General features: G+C 47.1%; 4 protein-coding genes across 4 annotated transcripts; 2 read left to right on the top strand and 2 right to left on the bottom strand.

Annotated features, from left to right (window-relative positions):
- Positions 1 to 8196: 8196 nt before the first annotated feature.
- GGTG_11845 (hypothetical protein) lies at positions 8197 to 9654 on the bottom strand (the record flags this gene model as incomplete). The annotated part of the gene is made up of 1 exon (XM_009229736.1): positions 8197 to 9654. The coding sequence occupies one exon, from the start codon at positions 9652 to 9654 to the stop codon at positions 8197 to 8199; it is 1458 nt and encodes a 485-aa protein (XP_009228000.1).
- A 1004-nt stretch (positions 9655 to 10658) lies between these two features.
- GGTG_11844 (hypothetical protein) lies at positions 10659 to 12677 on the top strand (the record flags this gene model as incomplete). The annotated part of the gene is made up of 4 exons (XM_009229735.1): positions 10659 to 11683; positions 11779 to 11842; positions 11918 to 12478; positions 12558 to 12677. The coding sequence occupies 4 exons, from the start codon at positions 10659 to 10661 to the stop codon at positions 12675 to 12677; spliced, it is 1770 nt and encodes a 589-aa protein (XP_009227999.1).
- A 144-nt stretch (positions 12678 to 12821) lies between these two features.
- Positions 12822 to 13573, bottom strand: GGTG_11843 (hypothetical protein; the record flags this gene model as incomplete). Its single annotated transcript, XM_009229734.1, has 2 exons — positions 12822 to 12840; positions 13314 to 13573. 2 exons carry the CDS (start codon positions 13571 to 13573, stop codon positions 12822 to 12824), a joined length of 279 nt encoding a protein of 92 aa, XP_009227998.1.
- A 158-nt stretch (positions 13574 to 13731) lies between these two features.
- On the top strand, positions 13732 to 15992 carry GGTG_11842 (hypothetical protein; the record flags this gene model as incomplete). The annotated part of the gene is made up of 8 exons (XM_009229733.1): positions 13732 to 14091; positions 14189 to 14367; positions 14429 to 14504; positions 14596 to 14837; positions 14932 to 14993; positions 15076 to 15264; positions 15393 to 15627; positions 15741 to 15992. 8 exons carry the CDS (start codon positions 13732 to 13734, stop codon positions 15895 to 15897), a joined length of 1500 nt encoding a protein of 499 aa, XP_009227997.1. The 3' UTR covers positions 15898 to 15992.
- Positions 15993 to 16156: the final 164 nt, after the last annotated feature.

Genomic DNA, 16156 nt, shown 5'->3' with positions numbered 1-16156 from the left:
GCTTGTATTACGCATTTGCTTTGCTTTATAACCATTTTTTAAAATATTTAAAATTAAAAATTTGTACGCGTTTAAATTTAGCCCGTTGGCCGAATTTTTTGCGGCTTTAGCTTTTATGGTTACGATAAAACCTAGCTTTTTTACCCCCAATTTTTAATTTTAATGCTTAGTAGCAAAAAATGGGTATTTAAAGCTTTTTTAATTAAAAAAGCTTTAGCGCATTAACATTTTTTTTTCGGGTTGCAAGCGGGTTTTTCGTTTTGTTGTATTTAATTAGCAAATTGTAAATAATTACGTTAATCGGGTTTTTTTTTTGCTTGCTTTTAAAAAAGCTTTTTTTATTAAATTTAACGTTTTTTGTAATTATTACTTTTTTTTTAACGGAACCTAAATCCGGTAAATATTAAAAGCTTAATAATTTATTAAATATTTAACCCCGGTACGAAAGTTAATTTTAAAATGCTTAAAATTTGCGTTGTAAAACCTTTTTACGTTTAAAAGATAAGCTTTGTACCCGTAAGCGTAAATGCCGTTCCAATCCGGTTTTAAATCGGTTGTTAAACCCGTAAAAAGCTTCGGGGCGTAATGCCGGAATTACCCCCAAAATTAATTTAAAAAGATATTGTTAAAAGCGCGCATGCTTTTTAACGGTAAAAAATTATGTTTTTTAGCCAAACGGTAACGTAAACCGTTTTCGGTTATAAATGCTTAAAAAATTTTGCGCTTTTGCGCATGCGTATTTTTTTTGTAATAACGTTTTATCCCGTGCGTTCGATTATTCCGTTAAGTTTGTAAATGTATAACGGTAAAATTTCGATAACAATGCTTTTAATTTAAGCTTATTTTTCGTACTTTAAAAATCCTTTTATAAATATAATGGACTTTTTTTGGTTATATTTAAAAATAGCAACAAGCAATTTGTATTGTTTTTTTACTTACGCTTTTTATTTTTTTAAAACTTTAATAACCGTTGGTTTTTTTGTTTAGGATTGTAAAATTCCAAATTTTGCCGTTATATTTATTTATTAATAGCAAAATTTAATTTATTTTTAATTTTAACCTAACGTAATTAAATAAATTAAATTAAACCTTTTAAAAAAAGCGCATAACCCTTTTTATAAAGCGCTTAAAAACGATAAATATAGCGTAAATTGTTGCGCATGCTTCGCAATTAATCCATTTAAATTTTTTAATTTTAACGTTCTGGGCATTCCAAACGAAAGCTTCCAGCGTTTGTAATTTTAAATAATTATTGCGCAAATGCTAAAAATCGGCGGTGTTTTTTTACGGTTTTGTAAAGTTCGAAATTAAACGTTACGTATGCGTAATACGTTTGCGGCGAAAAAAAATTTTAATTGCAAAAGTTAAAATTATATTACCGGGAAAAAATTGCAACGTAATTAACATAAAATAAATAGCAACGGGTTTATATTTATAAAATATTACGTTATTTTTGCGTTAAAAGCGTTTAATTACTATCCCGTTAATAACTTTTTTAATGCTTAAAATTGCGTTTTTCCCGCAAAATTATACCTTTTTAGCGTTTAAACGGGCTTTTAAAATAATATTAACATAAAAGCCCTTTATTAAAGCAACGTTATAAAGCTTAAAATTTTTACTTTCGTTTAAAACGCTAAAAAGCGTACGAATGCTTTATTCCAAAATTGGAAAGTATTAAATGCCGCATTAAACCGTTTCGGTACCGTTTAACGATTAAAATAACCTTTTATTAAAGCGCTTTTTATCGTTAACAATGTAAAACGAACCGCAATTATTAAATAGCGTGCTTTCGAAATAAATATTTTTTATAATATTAAAAGCCAAAAAAACGCTTTAAAACAAAAGCATTTTAAACACGGCCGCGTTTAAATTTTTTATTTTTTTTAAAATTTAAAAACCAAACCTTAACGCGCTTTCGGTTTGCTTTTCCCAAACAAAATTTTTAAATTTGTTTTTAAAAAAAGGATTTTTTAAATAATTTTTAACGGTTTTTTTCCAAAAACTTTTTAATTTTTTTGCATTTTTTGTTGCTTAATTTATTGCAAAAACGTTTGGAATTACCGGTAAGCACGTATATAAGCTTTTAGCAATTTTCCGGCTTTTAAAAATGGGTTTAAATGCAAACCGGGCATTTATACGTTATTGCGTTATTTTGCTAAATGCTTTTAACTTTTTCGTTTTTGTTTTTAAATGCGCCCCCGAAAGTTAAAAACGCAAGCTTTTTTTTGGTACCCAAATTATTATTGCAATGTTATAAAAAAAATTAAAAATTTAGTTATTAAAATATTTATTTTTCCCGTAAAATTGCTCGTAGCTATTTTTTAACGGTAACGCTTTGCTTAAAAAAGGTTAAAACGCTTTATATGCTTAAAAAAGTTAAGCATAAGCGTAAAGCTTTGTATTTTAAAAACGTTTTTAATTTTGGCTTAAATAAAAATCGTTTGGAATTTTAAAAACCATTAATTAACGTTTGTAATGCTAACGGCCTTTTTAAGCATATTGCGGTATTTTTAAAAAATTATTTAAATTTTTATTATGGAAATAAAAGCGTAAAGCGCTTTTAAATAAATAATAATGCTATGGAAAATAACGTAATTATTGGTTTAAACTTTTAATTGCGCGTTTACAAGCGCAATAAAATTTACGGAAAAATTAATCCATTTGGAAAAGGTTATAATTTTTTTTAACGCGGTTTTGCTTGCGGTATCCTTTGCTTTAAGCGCTTTTTTATGCTTAGCTTTAAAATTACTTTCGGTAAAAACCGAAAGGGTTTGGAAAAGTTCGGAATTAAATTTTTGCGTAGCTTTGCTTTTGCTTTGTTAAGCTTTTAAACGACCTTTTTTTTCGGTTAAAAAAATTATTTGTTAAGTTAAGCGCTTAAATTTATGGTTTTTAACGTATTTAGCTCGGGCTTTTGCTGCAAAAAAGTTAAAATCCAGGGTTTTGTTAACCTGCACGTCGTTTGGGGATTTTAAATTAAAGTTAACCTGGTTTTAAATTTTTAAAATTAATGCGTTTTAATGGAACGCCGTAAACTACGTAAGCCATTGCTTTTAATTTTTAAATAACGCTATTACGAAAAGGTTGTTATCCGTACCATTTATAACTAGTAATAACCGGAAGCCCGTAAAAGTAAAGCGGTAAAGGATAAAGGGTTAAAATTTTTAAAAGCGTAAAAACGTAAAAGTTAAAAAAGTAAGATTTAACAAAGGTTTTTGGCAACGTTTGGGATTAATAACGAAGCTTGTTTCGGCAAAAAAAATTTTGTCGAAAAAGGTTTTGGAAGCGTAAAAATCTTTCCGTAAAGAAATTGCGGAAAGGAAAAGGAAAATAAACGCGTTTGAAAAAGCGCGTTTGGAAACGATTTAATAAAGGTAATATATATATATATATATATATATACAAAGCATTTGCAACTTTTATTTATTAATGCATTAAAAAGTTCGCTTTTATTAATTATCGCAAAAATGTATATTAAATCCATTTTTTAAATTTTAATTCGCATTTGTAAAAGTTATTGGAGCTTTCGTTTTTTTTTAAATTTGCTTTTATTTAGAGGTTATTTTTTTACTTTTTTAAAAAAAAAGCTTTTTTTTTTTCGTTGTCATTTTCCGGTTCAAGCTATAAGGAAATGTTAAAGCGCGCGTTTTTTATGCTTACGCTAACCCCGCCCCTTTTTAAACTCTTAATTAATATGGGCAACCGTTAATAAAGTAGCCCCCGGCCCCGCATTTAAAACAAAAGCTTTATTTTTAACGTTGCTTTTTTTTATTGCTGGCCCAAACGGCCCGCCGGGTGCTTAAACCGGTTTAATAATTACGCCCGCAATTAACGCCGCGGGCTTTTCGTCCTTTTCAGTTTAAAAAGCGAATGGATGTTACAACCGCCAGCGGTTACGGCCGAGAAAGAGGCTAGGAAGGTAAGGGGTAAGCAATCCATGCCCTTCATCCCGGAAGCTTAAGTAAGCTAATCTGCGATTTGCCCGGCAAATCACAGAACGCAAGGAATTTATAATCTGTTTAACAAATTACAAATTACAGGTCCTTGGCAGGAGCGCCGGTACGCTGCCAAACCTGGGTATAAAAGGAAAGGGTTTCCTTTGTTTTAAATAGTTTTTAACAAATGCACCGCCATTAGTTAATTTAAGTTAGCTTCCAAGTAACTTTTGGAGCAAGCATTTAAACCGCACCCAAGTTATTTGTGAATCCCCTTAGTTGTTAAGTTACGTGCTACTGCTTAGTACTCCTTAAGTGCCTTACTTTAAAAGCAAAAGCTTAACTGTAACAATGAAACCTATATGCATGGGGGTATTTCCATTTTTATCCAATCCTTTAATTTTTAAGGTAGTGGCTTTATGCGCCGGTACGGGTTAATAATATAATGCCGTTATTTATTAATAAGGATTAAGCATTTGGGGGTTTGGGGGTGCGTTATTTCCCGCTTTTTTTCGTTTTTTTTCGCGTTTTTTCCGCAATTTGTTAAATGTTTCCGTTTATTTAAAGGTTTAAGTAAAAATGGAATTTTTTAAACGAATTTGTTGGAATAAGTAAATGCACGGGTTATCCAGTAAGGGGTTGCAGGCTTGTTACGTGCTTTTAAGGCCCGTGCATTGCCCGCACGCTTGTATATTTAGGCCGGCCTTTGGCCGGCACCTGCACAAATAAATCTCTTCCAGGTTATGCAAACAAAGAACCGATTTACCCAACAATTGGGTTTGCATCACGTCGAGGATGGCCCAAGGGCCACCCAGTTTAGTAAGTGAAGCTTACCAACAGAATTAGTAATAAACGGTTAACTAAACCCGCGTATAAAAGCGTTTTTTTTAAATACGGAACGAAAAATCCTTTTAATTACGTAAAACGGGCTTCGTTTAATTAGTTATTTCCGTTTGCTTTTATAATTACGTTTTTAAATTAAAAATGAAATGCGTTAAACGTTTGTTCGTTTTTTTTGGAAAAGGGTTTGCAATAAGGATTAAGCTTTTTTTTTAAAAAAAAAGCTATTAAAAAGCTCGTTAATCCGTTAGTATAAATCCGTAACGGGTTTATTTTTTTTTACCCCGCCAGTAAAAAAGCTTATTAATGGTTGTTACTTTGCAATTAATAGCAATTCCAAATATTGGTACCATAACGTTATATTTAAAACCAACGTTTTTTATGCAATTTCCGCTTTATAACGTATAAAAAGCTTATTGTAATACGTATAAAACGTATGCGTATTACTATTTTATTTAGGCCAATTAAAAAACTTTGCTTTATAGTTTGCGCTTTGGGCTGGAACCTTTTTAGAAAAATCGAACGAAATAATATGCGCAATTTTTAAAGTTCGTTTTTTATTTGCAACCGCGCTTAATTTATTTTAAAAAGCAAATGCAATTTCCGTAAAAAAGCTTGTTAACCGTATAAAGGATTTGGATATTTTTTTTGCTTTAAAACGTTATTTTAAATACAAATTCGCTGTTTTCGTTAATTTCGGTTTTACGATCGAACTGCTTTTTTAAAAGCGCTTTTTTTAATTTAAAACACGTTAAAGCCGCTTTAAATAACGCTTTGCCCTTTTTTTTGTAAGTTACCGTTATTCCGTTTAATGTGTTGGAATTCGATACTTCATTACCGAGGAACCTTTACAGGTAAAAACTTTACGGTTCGAATTGCTTTAACAAGCTAAGCTTTTGCTACAACATTTGCTTTTTTGTAAACGGATTTTTTTTGAATGTAATCGTACAAAATATAACGGGTTTGCCCGAGCGTGCTTTAAAAACAAGTGCGGATATAAATATAAATTGTACGACAAAGTAGGAAAAGGATAAGCTTGCTCCGCAGCCTTTGGTATGGGTGCGCTTATGTGCGTTTAGCCCCGCGGCCCGTGCGTGCAGCTCCCAACCATACCTAGCCTACAACCTGGAGCCAAGAGGCCGGGCCGCTGCCCGGCTTGTAACAGCTTCGATGGTATAGCTTTTTTTTTGCGGGTTCGTTATCCAGCCCAACTAGCTCGGGTTTTTTAAAGTTTGTATATTATAAAGCTTTTATTTTCCTGGCTGCTATTATTAATAACCTTTTTAGCTATTTTTAAAGCTTTGTTTTTATTAAGCGGTAAATCGTTGTTTTTTGCCATTGTAGCGTATTTGCTAACATTTGGAATACCCGTTCGCTTGTACTTTTATTTTTTTAAAATTCATTTTTATTTACCCGCGGGTAATGAAAAGTAATCCGTTGGAAAGCTAAAACGTTTAAAAATTTTATGGATTTATTTTGCTTACTATAATAAATAATTTGTAAAGATAAACGAGGCTTAAATAAGGTTTGCTTACGGATTTTGTAATTGTAAAAGTAAGGCACGTATTTACGTAACCCCGCGTTTTGTAAATTCCGCGTTGAAAATTCGCAAAGTTAATTTAAAAACGAAATAACGGGAAATTAACGTAATTCCAATTGCCAAAATTAATTGCTACCGTTGCCCGAATAATTTAAATTAATTAATTTTAATAATGCGGGAAGTTTTGGATTGCTTTTTGGTTATCGCGTCGAAATGGATTAAAAAATAACGTAAAAGTAAAAAATTAATGCTTAAGTTCGAAAACCTTCCGCTTTAAAAGCAACCGATAGCGTTCGATTGTTTAGGATTACGGTAGTAATGGTATTTTTAACGGTACGAGGACTGGTTAAAAGGGCATTCGAAATTAATGTTCGCGATTTTTTTGGGGCACAAAAACCTTTTGGAAAACGCGCAACTTTAATCGCAACGGGGAGTTTTTCGCGGTTTTAATAGCCGATTAAAGGAAGGATTTTTTTAATGGCGCGGTAACCAATCGAAAGGGAAATTAGTTAATTAGGTTTTTTGCAAGTAAAAAAAGTTGCTACTACTTGTTACGATAAAGTAAAGGAATAAAGAGAAAAATAGTAGTACAAATGGTAGGTAAGTAAAAAGCATAAGGAGCTAAAGGAGGGCCTTTTAGGGCGGCTGCGGGCGCACGAAATATCTCGTGCGGGCGGCCCCACCCTTATCGCCCTTATCGGGCGGGGTAAGCCTTTAAGCCCACTAACGATAAAAGGCTCCTCTTTATTTACTTTATCTGCCACACGGGGCTTAACGCCCGTAACACCGGCGGCGGAAAATCGAATTAACGGTTTAAGTAACAGCAATTACAGTAACGGCGTTTCCTAAAAAAGGTTAATTTATTTGTTAATAAACCCCACACAAAACCATTTAAGTTAACCCACCAATTAATGGCTTCCAATTAGCTTATGCAAATAACGCGAAATTTTCAGCCTTTATTAGCTTTTTGTTATACCCACCGTTTTTTCCTTTGCCAGCGCCTCTTTACCAACGCTTTTGCAATAAGCGAGGGTTTATTTCGTATTGCCGCGCGCAAATAACGAAAATTTTAAAATTGCTTTAATTAAAAGCTTTTAAAGCGATTAGGACCCGGGCTTTATTAACCCGGGCCTTTTCGCGCTTTTTTTTATACCAGATTTTGGGCATTTTGGTAAAATTTAGCTGGAAAACCTAAAAGCGCAAAGCTTAAATTGGCGGGGTTAAAATTACGATAGTTTTTTGGCTGTGCATCGTGCTTACAAAAGTTTGGCTAACTATTACCTCTTTCGGCGATACATTGGTTTCCAGCTAATTTGGGTGGGGAAAAATGTTACAGAAAAACGTCGAATTGCCCTGAAAACGCCGAATTGCCCCGCCGCACTTTATTCTGGAGGACCGTTAAATTGCAGGCGCTTTTAGCCCGCACGAGTAGTGCGTTTAAAAGCCCAGACGATTCTGAATAGGAATTAGCTTTGTTTGCATCGAGGTGGCTTAAATAGAGGTGGAAATTTGCAATTGAATGTAGTAGGTTTGGTGTTAATCTGATCCCGTGATGGTGCCGGACTGGGGTGCACTGACTTACCCTGTGCGGCACCAGTACTCCGCACCGGTGCCCGTGCAGATCTTCCGTGCCAAGGCCTGGAACAGTGTGCCGGCTTTTGGTGATAGCCTCATTTGTGACACAGCTAGGAATTACATCTTGGCGGCGCTAGGTAGCCTTTGTAAACCCAAGTGTCCATGTGGTTTCCAATCTATAACTACTTACCACGATCCCACCGATCCCCTCCTCAAAACCTCCAGCAACCTAAAGGCCCAGACTCCCAACATCAACGGCAGCGAAAGAGGCTAAGGCATCTCCCCCGCCGACCACCCGGGTCTAAGTTACGGAACCGTCGCGTAGCACGAGTCGCCAAACACCTCCTCGCGCAGCTGCTGGCGGCCGGGGTCAGCGACGACTGCGGCCTCGGGCGCGGGCGGCTGGGGCGGCGGGGTCTTGAGCACGACGTCGGGGAAGGCCTCCTGGACGCGCTCGGGCAGCGACTCGATGTAGCCGCGCCACATGGCGCGGCAGCCGACGCACAGGTCGACGCCGCCAAAGCGGTACATGCGCCGGGCGCCGTACGACGTCTGGTAGCCGCAGCGGTCGCAGTGCTGCTCGGCCGAACGCTCCAGGTACGCCGGCAGCTCCGGGAACATGAGCTGGTCGCTGCGCTTGAGCAGCGCGTGGAACCGCTCGACCCCCGGGACCTCGGCGGCGGCGACGGCGACGGCGGCGGGGGGCTTGCCGCCGTCGTCCTCGACGCTGGTGTCGCTCCCGCGACTGCTGACCGCGGGGTCGGTGGTGCTGCTGCTACTGCTGCTGCTGCTGTCGACGTTGGTGGGCGTGCTGGCGATGCTGGCGCCGCGGCTGTGACCGCCGGCGGCCTCGGTGGTGCCCTCGTGGTGCGGCTGCTGCGGCTGCTGCGGTACGGCGTCGACGCGGTTCCACAGCTTCACGTTGCGGCGCGTCTCGGCCACGACGACGTCGGTCTCGGCGCGCCCGATGGTCAGGCCCTCCTCGACGAAGCGGTAGCGGCGCATCATCATGTGGATGGGCCCGCCGAAGAAGCGGACAAAGTTCATGAGCGGCGCGCCCTCGGGCTTGCCGGCGTAGGCGACGTCGAGGGCCCAGAGCAGCTCGCGCGCGACGCTGTAGGCGCGCACGCGCGACTCCTCGGGCACGTACGCAAAGGTGTTGTTGGTCTCGCCCTCGCTGCGGTGCTTGTAGAAGGCGACGGCGTCGTAGAGCGTGTCGCCGATCTCGGTCAGCAGCTCGAGCTGGTCCGGCGACGGCAGGCGGTCCGTCACGTCGCAGCAGGCCAGGGCGGCGGCGAGCGAGAAGCGCGCGAGGGCGTCGCAGTCGCGCATGCGGAACCAGGCGCGCGGGCCCGACGCCAGCCCGTTGACGTAGCGCCGGAACAGCTCGTGGTCGCGCCGCCGGCCCGTCTTCTCGGCCGTGATGAGCAGGAAGGTCTTGTACTCGCGCGCCATGAGCGCGTGGCCCGGCGTGCCCTCGAAGAGCGCGTCCAGCACGCCGTCGAGCGAGTAGCCCAGGATCGAGTCGCCCGCCGCCACGTCGACGAGCTCGCCCCGGAACTCGGCGATGATGCCGATGATGATGGTGCGCATAAAGGCGACGTAGCGCTTCCAGTTGGTGTACTGCGGGATCACGCAGCGCGTGTACTCCCACGCGCAGGCGTACACCTCCTGCTTCATGGCCTCGGGCAACACCGTGAGGCCGTCCAGGTCATGGGCGATGTCGTTGGGGTAGTACCACGCGTCTTTGAACTTGGGCGACATGGTGGAGGTGGAGTTAGAGGTTATATGACTAATGGGAGTGATGGGAAACGATGTACTACAGGCAACTGTCCGAGAGTAATATCAGGGATATCGATGCCTGCTGACTGAGCGAACCGAGACCAACCCCAAGACCAAGTCCTCCTGGACAACTTATATATCTGTGTCTCACCGAGCAAATCGCATCGCATCGATCGCACGAACCGGGCCGCCGAGCGATTGTCCGAAATCTGCACAATGCCCAGATCGGTTTTTTCGGACAACCTCGCCAAAAATTCCCTTCCTCCTTTCCTTCATTCCCTCTTGCCCAACTCCCACCCTCCTTCTGTTCTCGCAGCCTGGGACCCTCGCAGCAACCTACCCCGGCTTCGGGCTCAACGCAATGCCGTCTTCTTAGACATGGTGCGGAATGTCCTCTGCTCCGAATGAGTCTTGCCTTTCCCACATTTCCTAGATCTCGGGTTTTAATCTGCAGTTAGCAAGCCTTCGGGTTTTGCTGTCTTAGATGCGCCGACATCACCAAATTACCGGCCACATGGAGAGAAGGCGATGCACGGCGCCACGAGATGTTTGCTTGGGCAAACATGGCCGACCTCATTCTCCGTAGTACAGTCCGGAAGTATAATAAATTCCCGTGCCGACACTCTGCGCTGTAAAGTGGAGTTGCCCGCCTTCGAGTTAGGAGAGGCACGCCAGCTCGCCGTGATCGGCCTCACCCGACATGCACCCTTTTCGAAAAGTGACTAGCCCAAGGCAGGGTACCGACGAAAAATCCCGAGGCCTCCCCCACACCCGCGCCCCCAAGAATGGTGCCGAGCTCGCTTATCTCCAGGGCTTTCCCTTGACTGCATTCTAATTGGATGCCTCCTCCCGCTGAACCCTACCTCGTCCGCCCATCGGTCTCAAACCTTGGCACATCTGCCAAGTACAAGGACGTATTGCAGGGCTTCCTCCTCCTCCTAAATATCTAGGTAGGTAGGCTACCTACCTGCCTTGGACGTGTCGCGATGCACAAGGACACGCACTCCACCATCGACGAGTGGGCATCTATCCTTAGACTAACTCACTTTTATATCATTGCCACCTCATCGTCGGTCCAGCTCGCCAAGTCTATAAGCCTCAAGCCCGCCATGGACTCGCTCCGCGACATGACGGATACCATGTCCGCCATAGCAGCTGCGAAAGTGCTGCCGATGCTCCCAGAGACCCGCTACTCCCTCCACCTCCCCGCTTTGGCCCGTCATCTCAAGGCCGTCACTTCCCGCATGCCCCCAGTGTCGTGGGGCCACGCCGCTGCCGCCGCCGCGTGCGCGCTGGCGGCCTGGTACGTCGTGGCCAGCGCGCGGGCGTGGTACCGGCTCCGGCAGTTCCCCGCGGCGTCGTGGCTGGCGACCTTCTCGTACCTCTGGCTGGCCAAGACGACGTACAGCGGGCGGCAGTACTGGGTACACCGGGAGCTGAACCGCAGGCACAAGCAGCGCGGCCCGCTGGTGCGCATCGGCCCCAACGAGCTCATGACGGACGATGTCGAGATCCTGCGGCGCGTGAGTGCGGCGCGCAGCGGCTACGAGCGCGACACGTGGTACACCACGGGCCGCTTCAACCCCTACTACGACAACATGTTCACCGTGCTGCAGCCCGCGGCGCACACGCGCTTCAAGTCCCGCACCGTGCACGCCTACAGCGGCCGCGAGATGCCCGACTTCGAGGCTGGCGTCGACGGCCAGGTCCGCACCCTCGTCGACGCCATGCGCCGCGGCTACGCCCGGACAGGTGCCCTGCTCGACCTGGGGCCCATCTCGACCTACTTCACCATGGACGTCATCACCCGCCTCGGGTTCGGCCAGGAGTTTGGCTACCTCGCGGCCGAGACGGACCTGTACAACTTCCTCGGGAGCGTCAAGGACCTCTGGCCCCGCATGTCCACGTCGGCCGACGTGCCCTGGATCCGCAACGTCCTGTTTTCCAGCTTTTTCCTCAAGCTCCTCGGACCCAAGCCGCAGGACAAGGAGGGATTCGGAGCCTTGATGGCGTAAGTTTGACCCCAGCGCGCACACGCGTCTGTGTTTACACCTCCCACCCACTCTTTCACCTGGCAGAGACAGCAGCTAACAAAGGCGTCTGCAGGGTGGCCGAGCACCACGTGGGCAAGCGCTTCAAGGAGGGTCGGGATTCCAAAAAGGACATGCTCGTAGGCCACACCTCTACTGGTGATCTGACACCACCCCCACCCTCGGCGAGCTGTGCTAACAATGGATCCGACCAGGGCTCCTTCATCCATCACGGCCTCACGCAGAAGGAGTGCGAGGTAGAGGGCCTCTTCATGGTCGTCGCGGGCACCGAGAGCACCGCGTCGGCCATCCGCTCGGCTCTGGTGCACACAATGTCGACGCCGTCGGTGCTCGCGCTCCTCAGGGCCGAGATGGCGTCCGCGATCGCCGACGGCCGGGCGTCCAGCCCCGTGGTCCGGGCGGACGAGGCGGCGCGGCTGCCGGTGCTGCAGGCCGTCGTGTACGAGGGCATCCGCATGCGGCCGCCGCTGCTGGGCCTGCTGCCCAAGGTGGTGCCGCCTGGGGGAGACACGCTGGCCGGCGTCCCCGTGCCGGGCGGCACCGCCATCTGCGCCAACCAGTCGTCGCTGCTGCGCTCCGAGGACCTCTTCGGCCCGGACCCGGACGTCTTCCGCCCGTCCCGCTTCCTCGACCTTCCCGAGCCCGAGCGCGCGGCCATGCAGCGCAATGTCGAGGCCGGCGCGTTCGGGTCGGGCCAGTGGCAGTGTGTGGGCAGGGCCATCGCCTTCATGGAGCTGCACAAGGTTGTCTTTGAGGTGAGTCGTGGCCGAGACTCCATGCGTGATGCCCGACCCCTGTTTGAAGATGCAGCATCGTGCTGACGCAAGCCAATAGCTTTTCCGCCACTTTGACCTCCAGCTGGCTCATCCACTCAAGCCTTGCGATGTGGCTAGCTATGGTGTTTTTCTCGAGTCCAACTTGATGATCAAGGTGACGGAGGCAGGCAAAGTTTGAACATGACCGCCTGTAAAGTCTTTAGATGCGTTTTGCCACCACGGTACTAGCGCATGGCCATTCGCTTAGGAATAATTTGCTCAAAGGCAACCCTCATTGCATCACCACACTTGAAATTTAATGTATCACTTAAGAGTATCACTATCACTTGGCGTTAACATTGCTGTTGATAATTTTTATCTTTGTTGTTGCACCAACTAACTTGTACCGCTATGCGCTTCCCCCCACTACCATTGCCCATTCTATTCTTGTACCCTAATCTTTGTAGAGGCTTTACCCGTCTTGCAATACCTTTACGCCCTTATCGGCAAAAGTACGTTAGTAGTTGCATGTTCAATCAATGCCATCTTTTAAACCTTCCAAAATGCACTTCCTCTAGGAATCTTTGGGCTTGTCATATTATCTGGCAGTTATGGCAAATGTGTCGCAAACGGATATAAACCCACTTGGTAGGTAGCTACCAGCCACTAAGCGGGGGCCTTCGCTTTTGGCTTGGAGGCCCAATTGGTTCACAACAAAATGCATGTTTAGGTTTAATACGACTTCGTGGAATGTCCGAGATTACGGACAATAATTCACTGCAACTTCATTAGTCATGGCAGTAAACTCTGTGGCGAAGCCAATAGGTTGACGCACACAGGGACCAGGGCATAATATGCTTTGGAAGTTCGGCAATTCAGTGAGCTCACCATCCACGCAACCCAAGCATGGCCGGCTGCAACCTGTCGGCCGCTGAGTCGAGCAGCGCCGACTCGGCCCGGGGGATCATCCGATTGGCGCAACGTCTCGGGCGTTGCAATCATGCTTTCCTCATGGGGGATGGCCTGGCCCCTTGTGGGAGGAGAAAAGCCTCTGGTCCCCTGCGCAAGAAGAGCCGCTCGCGCGAACGTGCCCATCCTTTCGCTGAACACGCTGCTGCTATCAGGACTCCCATTGGTTATCAACCTCGCTTCTTTCACGCTCGCATGCAGATATATGACCCAATTGCTTCATTCCCACATCCCCCACATGCAATACTAGACACGGCCGCGGCACCCTACAGGCTACCGCCACTATGCTCCTATTCTGCTTGTACATCCTGGGGCTGCCGCTGGCGCTGCTCATCGCCCGCGGTTTCTACAATGTGTTCCTCCATCCCCTCCGTCGGTACCCGGGCCCGCTGCTCTGCCGCGCTAGCTTCCTCCCGCTCACGCTGCAGCACTGCCGGGGCGACTCGAACAAGCACATCCAGGCCCTGCACAGGAAGTACGGCCCCGTCGTCCGCGTCGAGCCCAACCTGCTCAGCTACGCCGACAGCCGCGCCTGGTCCGACATCTACGGGCACCGCAGGACCGAGGACAAGGCAAGGCCGCGGGGCGCCCTGCCCAAGGCGTACTTTGGCGTCCGCAAAAACCTCAATGGCGTTTCCGACATTGTTAGCACCCCGCAACTGACTTTACCATTACCCCTCTCCCCCAACCAAAAGCCGATATTTGAGACTGGCGCTGACAGCGGCACGTCTACTGGAACAGCTTAATGCGCCCACTGACAGCGACCACAGGCGTATGCGAAAGGTCATGAACCACATGTTTGCCCCGTCGGCGATAGCTAGCGAGGAGCCGCTGGTCCAGCGGTACGTCGACAAGATGATCGCCCGTTTGCGAGAGAGGGCCTCTCGGAGCGAGGAGGTCGACATGCTGATGTGGTACAAGTATGTTTCTGGTATACTCTCTTCTACGTGTCGAACTCTGCAGCTGATGGTATCACCCGAGTTACACCACATTTGACCTGCTGGGCTCGCTGGCCTTCGACCAGGACTTTGGCTGCCTGGAGAGCGGCGAGCTCCATGTAAGTGACCGGAAGGGCTGACCATCACCCATGCATCTCCCGTCTGCAGAAAGCCTCATCATGGCCGCTCACAACAAGCCATTCTCCGCAGCCGTGGGTGGCCAACGTCTTCAGGTCGATCAAGGATAGCTTCCTGCAGCGGACGCTGAGCCGCTTCCCGCGCCCGCTCGACCGGCTGGCCCACCGCTACTGGACCGACAGCGCCCTAGTCCAGGCCCGCAAGGCTGAGTTCAGTTTCGCCGTCGCCAGCGCCAAGAAGAGGCTCGCCCGGGGCGTCGACGAGGGGAAGCACGACTTCATGAGCTACATGCTGAAGCACAATGACGAAAAGGGGCAAGTTGCCCGACACATCTCGCCTCTCTCCTTCTCCACTGTGGGTTGCATGCCACCTTTCTTTACAGCCCGCTGACCCTAGTTGTCCTGTCAGGCTCTCCGAGGGCGAAATAATCAGCAACTCGTCCATCCTCATCATTGCCGGCAGCGAGACATGTGAGCATGTGGTTCCCTACTACAACGGTTTGTGGAAAGCCCAGTGCAAGGCAAGGCTAATAAAAAGTCGCACCGACAACAGCCGCTGCGTATCTCTCTGGCGTAACGTGGTGCCTGATGATGAACCCTGCCATCATGGAAAAGCTGACGAGCTTGATCCGCTCAACCTTTGCGACTGACTCCGAGATCACGTCGACCTCGCTTGCGCAGATCGAGTACCTGACCGCGGTTCTCAAGGAAGGCGGGCGCCTATACCCGCCGTTGCCTACTGGTCAGGCAAAATCCCTTCCCAAACCTCTGTGCTTCGACTTGATTGCTTCCCCCCCTTGTGCAGCCGAAACACACGCCGGCGAAAGTAGTAGAGCTGACGCTTCTCTCCCTCCTCCCGCACACCGATAGGCCAACCGCGGCAGGTCACAGAAGGCGGCTGCTTCATCGCCGGCGAGATGGTCCCCGAGGGCTCCATCGTGTTCGTGCACGCGATGGGGGCCAGCATGGCGCCCTTCAACTTCGCCGACCCGGACCGCTTCGTGCCCGAGCGCTGGCTCAGGGAGCCGCCGGCCCCCTACGGCGACGATAACCTCGAGGCCTCGATGCCGTTTGCTCTAGGCCCGCGGTCCTGCATCGGCCAAAGGTTCGTACATGAGGACTCCTCTTTCATCCCATCTTCCTCCAAGGGAACTTTCGGCTGTGCTTTGCGTTCGATACTGGCGGCTGACGTGTGCTGGCCGTTGTCTGTTCCCCCAGTCTCGCCTGGGTCGAAATACGACTAATCCTAGCGCGGCTACTATGGAACTTCGACCTGGCGCTGGCCCCCGAGCAGACTCGCTGGATCCAGAACCAGAAGGCCTTTCAGGTGTGGGAGAAGGGACCCTTGAAGGTGCGGCTGACGGAGCGAAAGTAGTCGCCTTTCTGTGCAACGCAAGGGGATAGCGGCAACCCTTGGTCTAGAAAATGGATGGATCGCTTTGGGGGAACACCAATGTAGCCATTACTAAGCAGTGTTTCGCATTGGGCTACGAGTTTAAAGTTATAGGCTGCTCCCGCAACGGTTTGCGATTGTCGTCGCTGGCAAAAAAATAAATAAAAACACAAAAACATACAACACCGAGGATTCCCCAGTGGTCACCCACCTGAGTACTAGTTCGGCCCTCACTGGTTTG

This window comes from Gaeumannomyces tritici (assembly GCF_000145635.1).
Source record: "Gaeumannomyces tritici R3-111a-1 unplaced genomic scaffold supercont2.7, whole genome shotgun sequence".
NCBI classification, from domain to species: Eukaryota; Fungi; Ascomycota; class Sordariomycetes; order Magnaporthales; family Magnaporthaceae; genus Gaeumannomyces; species Gaeumannomyces tritici.
Note: the sequence above shows the minus strand (reverse complement) of the source record. Positions and strands in the feature narration are given on the sequence as shown.